The sequence below is a fragment of the Mesoplodon mirus genome (assembly GCF_964341445.2).
Source record: "Mesoplodon mirus genome assembly, chromosome: 4".
NCBI classification, from domain to species: domain Eukaryota; kingdom Metazoa; phylum Chordata; class Mammalia; order Artiodactyla; family Ziphiidae; genus Mesoplodon; species Mesoplodon mirus.
Genome location: NC_138979.1, coordinates 177,591,208 through 177,602,978, shown reverse-complemented (window position 1 = coordinate 177,602,978; position 11,771 = coordinate 177,591,208). Strand labels below are relative to the sequence as shown.

At 57.1% G+C, this 11,771-nt stretch overlaps 1 protein-coding gene across 1 annotated transcript in view; it reads left to right on the top strand.

Annotated features, from left to right (window-relative positions):
- Positions 1–1,307: 1,307 nt before the first annotated feature.
- The window catches only part of ITPK1 (inositol-tetrakisphosphate 1-kinase), a 165,913-nt gene continuing 155,449 nt past the window's right edge, over positions 1,308–11,771 (top strand). Inside the window, exons 1-2 of the mRNA XM_082619531.1 lie at positions 1,308–1,377; positions 1,850–2,081. Coding sequence (XP_082475657.1) covers positions 1,987–2,081 — 95 coding nt within the window. The 5' untranslated portion in view covers positions 1,308–1,377; positions 1,850–1,986. The remainder of the gene's footprint in view (positions 1,378–1,849; positions 2,082–11,771) is intronic.

Below are 11,771 nucleotides of genomic sequence, written 5' to 3'. Positions count from 1 at the left end.
CATTTCAATGAGAGACATCTCTCCTGTCCCCACTCTGCACCACACCCCCTCATAACACCATACATTTTAGACCTCATCGCCACTGGTCTTTTGCAGCCTCAAGTGCTCTCATGAGGCAGGGCTTACCTCCTAAGGTAAGAGGGAGGACCTGAGGCCCAGAGAGGGTGGGTGGACTGCAAGGTCACCAAGCAGGGGTGCAAGGGGAGGGGAGATGGGTGAAGGGTGGAGCTAGCTGAGAGGTGGACACAGAGGACCTGTGTGCTCACTCCGAGTCAGGTGTGGGTGGACAAGCTTCACCTGGTTGCAACTGGGAAGCCCTGCAGGAGGAAGGATGGGGGAAGCTGTGATTAGGGGAAGAAGGCAGGCGCCTAGGGCTGGGCCTTAAAGAATGAGCTCCAGTTTGGTCAAGGAGACTCTGTCACCCCTAACAGCTTTGTTTTCCATTTCTCCCTGCTTCTATTCAAGCTGTTCCCCCTTCTCAGGCCTGTCAACATCCTCCTTATTTTTCAAGGTCAGCTTAAATGTCTTCCCTGAAAATCTGAGACCCCTTCCACCCCCCATTCATTTTTTCTGCCGGGGCCTGGGGAGAGATGAGACTCTTTGAAGGCAGGATGCTCCCCTACCGCCCCACAGGGCTTGGGCAGGCAGGGTGGGGTTAATGAATCAAGAGCGCTGAGGCTGTGGCCACCCTGCACCCTGAAAGGAAAGTGTCTTCTGGGAGTGTCCCACCCTGATCCCTGATACTTCTAGTCTCTCCCCCGCCCTCTCCGTTGGAGGGGGCCCAGAGTGTGATTGGTGGTTAACTTCCTAAGCCTGAGAAGGACCCTGGGTGTTCATGTCCCCCCCCTAGGGGCCCCCATCCTGGGCCTGGGTCTGTCTCCTCCGGGGAAGACAGATGATCTCATTTAGTGCCTGCATCCGCCGCGCCACCCCTCCTCCCGCCCCCCTCCTTCCGCGCCCTCTGCAGCAGTTGGGACTGAATAGTGCTGGGGGTACAGAGATGCTTTTGATGAATGAAACTCAGTGGCTCGATCACTCCCAAAGGACAAGCAGAAAATGCCCACACCACGACTCCTCTCGCTCCTTTAAAAAGTAAAAGCACTTGGCAAGGGCTGCCCTAAATTCAGTCCCGCGCCCTCAGTCCCCAAGTTCAACAGCCGGAGCCTCGACACAAACACGCACGAAAGGAGTAGGCGGGGGAAGGCGCGGCGCCTTTAAGAGGCGGCGGGCGGTGCTGCCCCCTAGCGGCCGGCGCGGCCGCGCTTCCTCCGCCCCGGCGGGGTCCAGCGGGCCGCCCGGCCGGGTCAGCACGGCGGCGGTGGCGGGCTGCGGGCTAGGCCGAGGACGGGGACGAGGAGGAAGCGGCGGCGGCGGCGGGTGAGGACGGCTGGGCGGGGGGAGCGGGCGGCCGCGTGCGCCACGCCGGGGTCCGAGCGCGCCGGGAAGGGCACGCGCCCGGGTTGGATCGGCCGAACGCGCCGCCGGGGACTCGGAGTGGGGACCGCGGGCGAGAGCGAGAGGGAGGGCGAGGAGAAGGAACTCGGGGGCGGCGCGCAGCCCGAGCGCGGGGGCGATCCGCCGTGGCCGCCGCTGGAGGGCGTGTTGCTCGGTCCCGAGCGCCGGGAGGGCGGTGGGCTGGGCGGCGCCAGCGAGGGAGGGCCTCCCTCCTCTCCTCCCCGGCCCGGCCTGGCGCTCGCGAACTTGCGCGCCGGGAGCCCGGCGGGCGGCGGGGGCGTGGGCGGCGGCGGCGCGGGCGGCCCCGACGCGGCGGCAGCCAGTGGAATGCCGCGCTGAGCGCCGCTCCCTCCGCCTGGGCGCCCGCCCCGCCCCGGCCCGCCCCTCCCGGCAGGACTGCGCGCCCGGAGCCCCGTTCCGCGTCCCCGCCGCCGGGAGGAGGTGCCCGCAAGCTCGCGGCGCGCGCCGGGCCGCCAGACTCGGCCTGTGGGCGATTTCCTCCGGACCCCAGCTCCCCGCCCGAAAAGGAAGATGCAGACCTTTCTGAAAGGGAAGAGAGTTGGCTACTGGCTGAGCGAGAAGAAAATCAAGAAGCTGAATTTCCAGGCCTTCGCCGAGCTGTGCAGGTATGGAGGGACGGGGCTCCGGCGTCCGGGGACCCCCGGCCTGAGCCCAGTTCAGCCTCAGCGGCTGTTTTGGGAGGTTAGAGCGAAACGGAAAGGAGCGGTGCGCGGGGACACTGAGTCCGAGTAGCCAGGTGGCGGTGGTGGCCGCCGGCTGTGTTCGAGAGAAGCAGTGGCCGGTATGGGCGGTGTGGCACGGACCAGGGCTCTCAGGTGCACTGGGACCCCGGGTGGGGAGACCCCTGCCTCCCCAGGGCACGGTGGGAGCGCTGCTAAAGGTGGCAGAGGGACCTGGGAAATCGGGGGATCCACGCTGTCTGCCTGTGGCTGGAGGTTACTTTTGGACTGGAGTGTTTTTCTTCCTTCGTCCGCTTCCCTTCATGGAGAAGGGCACCAATGTTTGTATGTTTGCGGACCACCTACTATGTGCCCCGCCGGTGCAGCTCTCTTTGCGAGAAGCTGTCATTGCATGTCACTGGATTAAGCCTCTTTGAAGCGAGTAGCAATACTTGGCATGTATGTGATTTGCTGTCTCATTAGAGCCTCGCACCAGCCTTGGGAATTGGCTGGGTTGGTGATTCAGGGCCACGTGTCTAAGAAGGGTAATTCATCCGCAGAGAGATGGGGTACCTGGCCCCGGGTCCCACATCTAGGGAGTGGCTGGTGCAGAGGAGGTGCTGGGTAGATGCTTGCGGTGTAGAATGGCTTTCGTCCCTCTGGGCTCCACCCCCCCCCCGCCCCACCTCCCCATGCTGGTCCTCAGTGGGGGAGACTCCGGGTGTTTTAATAAGATCGCATTCTTAGTCCATTACAGATGCATCCAGTCTTGGGTCAGGTATGCCTCACCTTGTTCCACCACGGTGGCTTTGCCTCTGAGAAGCTGTTAGTTAAATCCTGTTCTCAGTGAAAGCCTGAGAGAATCAAGCTCCCCAAGCCTTTTGCAAACTCTAGGGGGAAAACCCTTTTGTTATGCAGCGTCTCCATTTGGTAGATTTGATTCTCGAAAATGGGTCCCACTTGCATTTTTGTCCCTATTGGGTCACCAAACATAATGATGAATTGAACAATTGGGTTTCCTTATCTCCTGGTGTGCGGAGCAAGTGGCCAGTCTGAGCTGGTCTGCGCAGGCTGGCCTGGCAGTACCTCTGTGCCCCTCATGCCTGTCCCCCCGGGCCTGTTGCTCCTTTGCCTTGTTCCAGCCCCCCAGGAGCTCTTCTCCCCACAGCCAGAGGGGCGCACCTTGTATAAAACAGCTCCTGGCTCTGCATCCCTTAGTCTGGGGATGGAGTTGGCTGCCTTCTCTCCTGCTGGCTTCCCCAGGAGAAAGCAAGCTTTTCATGGTCAGTAGGGCATGCCGAGTGGCCGGGGAATTTACAAGGAAACCAGGAGGAACTTGCAGCCAGAGCTCTGAAAGTGGGTCTGAAGACTTTTGCAGCGTCAAAAAGGGGCACTTGAACATTGCACCGCAGATACGCACACTTGTGGAAAATGTGCCCTAGATACTGAAGAAATGTGGAGAAGCCCCTTTGACGTGTTCTCGAAGTCTGGTGCTGGTGTTAGGTGCCCGAGCTCCCCCTGCAGTCATCTAAGACTTGGGAAATCCCCACTGATACCTTGCACCCTTTTTCCTGAGGTCTCTCTGTATTTGTGTCATCCTGTGTCTGCAGCTAAAGCATGAGGCTTGTCATCTGGTTGGTATGTTTTGCTTGGTAATTAGGAGGCTCTCGCAAAACAGTTCCAGCCGCGACTCGTGGCTGGGTCCTCAGGCTGGACTTGCGGATTGGCTTTCCCTCCCCGTGGACCCTCCTGTCTGTAAAGAGGGGGCTTCAGGGCAAGCCGTGATGTCAACCGTTCTGGGGGAAATCCAGCACGGAGTGTTGATTTCTCTGAAGGGGTTATTGTGTTCAAAGTCTAGTTGCGTTCTTCTGGCCAAATGGGCTTCAAAGAGAGGAAGGGAAACATCTGGGTCATTCTAGAACCTCAGGAAACCCACTTTGTGTTTTCAGGGGTGCTTTAGATATTTAGTCACTTAAGCTTAGGAAGGAAAAGAAAACACCAAAAAGAATTTTTCTGTTTCTTCTCTCCTTTATTACTTTCAGGGCAGCGCCCCCTGGTGGCCGCGTTTTTGTACTGGGTGCAAAACACTCCCACCCTCGAGAGAGTGGCCAGAGAGTCCTTTGCTGCTCTGGTGTTTGATGTGAATGCTGGTGCAGTCTCAGTGGCCGAGAAGGGGCTGTAGATGGACATTGTCATGTTTTTGACTTTCACAGTCCGGGGGTGCAGCGCTCCCATGGATGGGTGATGAATTGTCTGTGAGTCCCATAGTTAAGAAGTCCGGAGATGTTTGAAAATGGCTTGAGGCTGTGCTCCGAATGTTTGAGGCAGTGGCAGTGGCAGAGAGGATGACCTGAGTGGATCGGGATGAGTTGTTTGTTTAGTCGAACGTCAGTCAGGCCTTGTAAAAATCTTAGAGCAGGAAGGGGTGTGGGAGATCATCTTACCAGCACCCCCACCCTGACCCCCACCGCTCCCATGCCCCTGTTTTTTTTTGGCCGCACCGCCCGGCTTGCGGGATCTTAGTTCCCCAATCAGGGATCAAACCCGTGCCCCCTGCAATGGAAGTGCCGAGTCTTAACCACTGGACCGCCAGGGAAGTCCCCCCAGCCCCTTTGTTTTACAGACGGGGATATGGCATGAGACGGAGCAGCCTCCATACGTTTGTTCCTTTTGTTCAATTTCTAGAATGGGTCCAACCTGGGCACCTTGAGACCCACATGGAAAGCAAGTCCTTTCTCCTTGGGCATCTCCGACAGTTGGGCGGACCCCCTCATTATCTTCACGGGGTCCCGCTGCTGCCGTTTTGTCTTGGAGACACTTCCTTGCAAGGCTGAGCTGTGGCCTCAGCAGGTGTAATGTCTGCTCTCTGAGGGGCATCACCCGCTGCAGGCATCCGTGGGCCATTGGAGCAGGTCCCGCTGGGACACCTTAGCAGGCGTGAGGGCCAACCCTTCGGACCCTGGTGCACCTCGATGGGATGGGCTTTCTGGCTCCTCGACAGATGGGCCTTGACTCAGCTTGTTTTTCATGGCACTGTTTGTTCCCGCCCCTCTCCTGCGTGTCTTCCCTTCTCCACGGGGACGGCTCTGGTGTTCTCTTACCCTCCTACCTGCCTTCCCCTTCCCCTCACACTGGAGCACCCTTGCAGCTCCCTCACACCTCCCTTTGTGCCTTTTCGAGAAGTCCAGAAGGAACTTCAGGCAGGGAGCAAAGAAGTAAAGCTGTTAGTTGGAAATATCTGGTAATTTTTTTTTTTTTTTTGGCTGCGTTGGGTCTTCGTTGCTGTGTGCGGGCATTCTCTAGCTGCGGCAAGTGGGGGCTACTCTTGGTTGCGGTGCACAGGCTTCTCATTGCGGTGGCTTCTCTTGTTATGGAGCATGGGCTCTAGGCCCGTGGGCTCAGCAGTTGTGGCGCACAGGCTTAGTTGCTCCGGGGCATATGGGATCTTCCCGGACCAGGGCTCGAACCCGTGTCTCCTGCATTGGCAGGCAGATTCTTAACCACCGTGCCACCAGGGAAGTGCATGGTGGGTGACTTTTTAGTTTTTAGTTTTCTTAGTTCTCCACAGTGCCCTGTGTGGAAAGGCTGGCTGACCTGGTTCCCTTTGTCCGCGTTTTCTGTGTCAGCCCTCCAGCGCCTCACCCCCCCACTCCTCTTTCCTGCGGTTGAACTTGTGTTGCAGGAGGTGGTAGAAAGGCGCAAGACATCACGAAACATTTTGGTGTAGAACGTGGGTGAACCTCTGTCTGTCTTTACTGTCGTGTTACCTGACTTTTTTTTTTTTTTTTTTTTGCGGTACACAGGCCTCTCACTGTTGTGGCCTCTCCCTTTGCGGAGCACAGGCTCCGGACGCGCAGGCTCAGCGGCCATGGCTCACGGGCCCAGCCGCTCCGCGGCATGTGGGATCTTCCCGGACTGGGGCACGAACCCGTGTCCCCTGCATCGGCAGGCGGACTCTCAACCACTGCGCCACCAGGGAAGCCCTACCTGACTTTTTAATGCTGGAACCTCATCTCACATCATCCTCCCTGTAGCTCAGGGTGGCAGAATGGGGAAACTGAGGCTTGGAGCATATGAGGGACTTGCATTCGGAGTGGAGGGCTTCCCTGAGCCCAGACCCCAGGTCTCTACACCTGAGGATGTGGCTGCCTTGTTTATTAAGAAGTTCTTTGCCCAGCTTAGGCCTGGGCTCTTGGAGGCTCCAGAAGGAGGGCGCTGGGAGTTTGGTGTTAACAGTACCCTGGCCTCCAGGGTACCCCCAGGCCGTCCCTTCCCCTAAGGGCCCTTCAGGGCCTACATTCCTGTCTTTATTTTAATTTATTTTATTTTTTACTTTTTTTGCTGTGAGGCATGTGGGATCTTAGTTCCCTGACCAGGGATCGAACCCTCAACCCCTGCAGTGGAAGTGCGGAGTCTTAACCATTGGACTGCCAGGGAAGTCCCCATTCCTTTCTTTAAATGAAGGAATCCAGAAGGTTCGTTTTTGCTGGGATGGTTTAGCATTTTTCTGTGCTGGGATTCTTTTGGGAGCTTCTTAGTGGGGAGGAAGGAGAATCTTTTCCTAGATTAAGCGCTGCTGCTCTGTGAGTGGGTATTTTTCTGTTTGTCTTAGTGTCTGGATCTGGCACCGTTTTGGGGGCGTGGAGGTGGGAAGAGGTGCTGACTTAGGTTTTCTTTGCAGCTGTGCACCGGGACTGTCCATACCCAGCCTTGCAAGTAAACACTTTCCAACAGCTTCCGAGGGAGCAAACTGGGCTTCCCACAGGAGAAGACGGCCATCTGGGCGCTGCTGTATGTTGATGAGCCTGCCTGGGTCCCAGGCCTGGGTCTACAACAGGCCACCCATGTGACCCTGGGCATGTGCCTCAGTGTCCTCATCTTTAAAGTGAGGATAATGAGGGCTTCCCTGGTGGCGCAGTGGTTGAGAGTCCGCCTGCCGATGCAGGGGACACGGGTTCGTGCCCCGGTCTGGGAAGATCCCACATGCCGCGGAGCGGCTGGGCCCGTGAGCATTGGCCGCTGAGCCTGCGCGTCCGGAGCCTGTGCTCCGCAAAGGGAGAGGCCACAACAGTGAGAGGCCCGCGTACCGCAAAAAACCAAAAAACAAAAACAAAAACAAAAGTGAGGATAATGACAGTATTAGCTCAGGGTTATGAGCCTTAAAAATGTCAGTATGCAGATGCATACCGTGCCTGGAGCTCTGTGAACGGTGGTTGCTGTCCTTGGTGAGGGGGGAGTGGGCTTCTGCCCACGAATGCCTTTTTATTCCCAGAGCTTTGGCATTTGCAGATTGAGTGTCCCCGGCCCGGGCCATTTTTGAGTGACCCTGAAGTCCGGGAGGGATGCTAACTGCTCATCCTGCCTGCGTGTGAGGTGTGTGTGGGGCTGGCGGGCATGGCTAAGGAGGGGCTACCCTGCCAGGTGCCCCCCAGCATGTCCCTTCACACCCGGCCTGTGGGACTCTTACAGCCCCTTGGGGGGCGGAGCTGCTGTCCTCACCTATTTTATGGATGGGGAGCCTGAGAAAATTACATGAATGCCAGATGATACTTTCATTTTTTCAAGTTCTGAGATTCAAGAGGAGTTTGTGCTGGGTTTCCTGAAAATGCCAGGCGTCTCCACGAGCAATCATGATGCTGTTATTCACTAACATTTATTGTTTTATCTTTTTGAATATTAAATACATGCATATGTTAAAATGAAACCCAGAGGATTCAAGATACACAATGAAAAGGACTCAAAATACACAATGAAAAGTCAGTCCGTTTCCTTCTTGTTCTTGAGTTCCGGTCACTCAGGGACATGTGCTGTTGGCAGTCTCTTTCTCTGGAGGTGTTTTTTTTTTTTCCTTTTTAACTTTTTTTTTTTTTAATTGAATGAAAGATTCTTGAAATTCTGTAGTGCTTTACAACTTTCACAAATTTCACACATGATTTTATATAATCCCATAATAACCTTTTTTAAAAAAAATCCCCTACTCCTATATTGCCCCTCCCCCCTTCCCTCGAGGTGTTTTGTGCAAAACACAGGGTGCGTGTGTGGGGGTCTCTTCCGCCCATATCGTTCTGCCCTCGGCTCCCTTCGCGGAACACCGTGTCTTAGAGAAACGGAACATCACTGCTTCTTTGGAGACAGTTCTGTTTCACTTGCCTCGTTTCTTTAACGGCTCTGGGGTCCAGCTCTTAGACCAGTGGACCCTGTCTCTTGCCCTGTGGTTGGCTTCTGCCGGTGTGGACTGTGGGGCAGGGAGTGCTGTGCCCATCGCCTGAGTGCCTCATTGCTAGATGAGTGAGCCCTGGGTCAAAGGGCATAGGCATTTTACTTTTTCGTGGCAGTTCTGAAACCACTCACCAGGACAGGGCGCTGCTCACAGATGACAGCGCATGGGAGGGCCTGTCCCGCACGCCCTCCCCGGCACAGCTCGTGGACAGATATTTCTGATCTTGACCACACACACGGGTGAGAAATGGCGCTTTTGGTTTGCATTGCTCTTATGACGGTGAGATGGAGTTCATGTAGGCGGCGTTGGCTGTGCTTGGGCAGGCGTGGGGCAGAGCTGGGCCCACCTGTGCCTCAGGCTGGGGCCTCCCATCCTAACCCCGGGGCCCTCCTGCCTCCACGGGTTATTTCTCCCTCGTGATTTCGCAGGTTTGGGGCATTCAGTAAATGCTTAGTGAAGTGCCGCATGAGTGCAGTTCCTGAACAGTTGGGTGTAAATAGGGTTTCTGTTCCTACTTGTATTTTGAATTCAGCTGGTAAGCTAGCTTTTTGAGGGAATGTTCTGGTACCTCCTTTATAGAAAGTAAGATTCATTTAGAAAGCAAATCATCATTCAGGAGCTGGGCACCTACTCCCTCCCTGGCAAAGCCGCGGTCTTAAACCCCTTCCCTCTTGGTGCATGAATCGGGCCCATCCCGACCTTTCCCCCTCCGCTGGCCCTCAGGGACCCGGCCTGGGTGTGTGGCCTGCTTAGGGGAGAGAGTGCTGTGCTCCCCAGGGAAGCCCAGGCAGGGTGCGGTGGCTGGTCCAAGGCGCCGCAGCGGGATGTGGTAGGGGTCGGGGGAGGGGGCCCTCTCTCCACTCCAAGACCAGCGCGCCCTCCCCACTGCCTGCTGAAGCCTCTTTTCAAACTGCGCTTCCTCTGGAGCTGTGAATGAGGCCGTTCCCATTGGGCTGTTTGAATTCCGCCTGCTGCTTTGTCTTGCCTGCTCCCAGCTGCCCTCAGAAAGCAGCTGCCCTTGTGGCCTGTGCCTCCCCAGCTGGGCCTCATGGGCAGGATTGCGTCGGCCTGTCGAGCTGACAGCTCCTGGGGGTGCCCCAGTTTTAGGGCTCAGGGGGGTGGATCTGTCACTGGCCATGCAGAGTTGAGAATCATTCCGTGAAGGATCCCCGGACTCCTGCCCCCTCCCCTCCCAGGCCCGTGGGTGCGGGGTGCCCACCCCGTTGACTGCCCTTGGTGTTCCCAGCAGCCCTGCCGCCAGAGCCCGCTGGGTAGACTCTGCTAAGCCGCCAGCTGCCCCGGAGGGAGAAGCAGGACACACAGGCCAAAGTCCCTCCCGAAGAGAGCTTCTGGGAGATGCCTTGTTTTCTTCCCTTTTGCTCAGGATCCTAAACCCTTAGTGCCCCTGGCTGCCCTTGTCTGTCTCTGCTCATTGTCTGTCTCTCCTGTGGAAAGTTGGTTCCATAAAGGTCGAGACTTTGACAGTTCTGTTCCCTGCTGAAGCCCCAGTGCTTGTACCAGGGCACACAGTAGGGGCTCAAGAGAGCATCTGTTAGTGGCTGAAGGAACTGACTGGCGGGTTTTGGAAGCCTTTTCTGTGTCCCTGTGACTCAGCTAAAGCTACTTGTGACTCTGGAGTGCTCTGGGCCAGGAAGGAAGACCCAGGGTGAAGGTGGTAGGTCCGAGGTCAGGGAGGAGACTGTTGGCTTCATTGCTTCATTCCTTCATTCACTCAGCGAGTCCCGAGCATCCACCCTGGCTTGCCTTGTGCTGGTGCTGGTCCCTGCCCCCCTGCGCCTGGTAAGGAGATGAAGGGAAACCAGCACACAGATACATTTAAAATGCTGCAAGGTAGAACTAGAGCCAGGAAGCCTGCCGATGGGAAAGCCATGACAGGAGCCGCTGCAGCCACTTCAGCACTGTGTGGTCAGAGAAGGCCTCTCTGAGGAGGTGACGTTTAATGAGGGGTGAGTGCCTGTTCCTCTAGGAGCTAAGGAGCTACAGGGCGAGTGGGGTCTGCTGCCCGGAGGTCACATGCCCTGGCCTGCCTCTGCCGTGGCCCTGGGTTCCCTGAGGACCGAGGGCAGCCATCTAGGGAAGAGCAGGCCAGTTTCCACATTAGACAGGCGGTGGTCAAAGGAGCAGCAGGGTGTCCTGCAGTAGCGTTGTTCCCTGACAGTGTGAAAGGGGACCAGGGGGGTGGCCCTGGAACCTTCCTGCACCTGAGGCTGCAGCTGTGCTCTGGGGGCCAGACAGGAGGACAAATGCTCCCCTCTGGCCTCATTCAGTCCAGACTTTGTGTTCAGGATTGAGCAGTTCTGGGCTTTGGGGGGCTGGGGCAGGGATGAGTGGGGGACGCTATGGTCCTGGTAGGCCCTAGGCCAGCTGGCCTTTCCTAAAGCTTTCCTAAAGCTCAGGTTAGGCCTCAGGTGCCCAGGGAGCGGGGGAAAGGATGCTTTCTCTCTTTTACACTCATTTACCTTCCTCCAGGCCAGTGTTTGCTGAACTCTCCCAACAAAAGAAGCACTGGGGGCACCAGTGAAAAACGTATCCTTGAGTCCACCCCCTCCCCCTTAAAATTCTCCAGGGAAAGGGTCTGGGAGCCTCCTCTTAACAGGTGCCCTGCTGATTCTTCTGGGAAATGGACACTGTCATTTCCCAAACGGTGTTACTAGGCCTCACCCCCGAACCATCAGGCACGTTTGACGCTGAGTTAAACAGGCGAAAGCAGCTTCTTTACTGTGGGGCTTCTCTGGGACAGGGGCTTTCCAGGAGGGCACCTGGGATGTAAAGGTTCCCAGGCTGGTCTGTTCCCGGAGTCCCTGTGCGGGACTCGTGTTCCCCGGAGCCCACCCTGGGAAACTCTGGTGAGGCACTCGCCACCTGCTGCCTTGTTTGAACCTCATCACACGGGAGGGGGGCAAGGCAGGGGCCCCAGGCTGCCTACCCAGCTTCCCTGCCTGCTGGTTGCTACCTTTTGGGCAGTCCTGTTTCCCCTTTTAAAAATGTCTCGCCTCTGGCTGCTGGTTTGCACTGAAGTTACTTAGAGGTGGGTCCTGAGGCTGGGGCGGAGCTAGTTTTTGCACCGGAGACATTCCTGGGGACTGGCTCAGCCAGGTGCACGCTGATTATCAGGCCAGGGCCGGGAGCAGAGGCCGGGGCACAGCCTGCGGTGCCTTAGTCTGCAAACCCATGGGCTCCTCATCAGGCTTCGGCCTACTCGGGTCTTAGAGCCTCTGAGCCATGAAACCAGAACCGGGGGCTTGTCCAGGAGGCCGTCCATGCTTCAGAAGGGCTGTGTTGAAGTTCCCTCCTGTTCCCTCCTGGATCGGTGGCTCATACCAGATTTCAGAGCACAGGGAGAACTTGACCATGGGCCGGGCACTATTGTAGGTCGGGAACCTACTCTCCAAGAC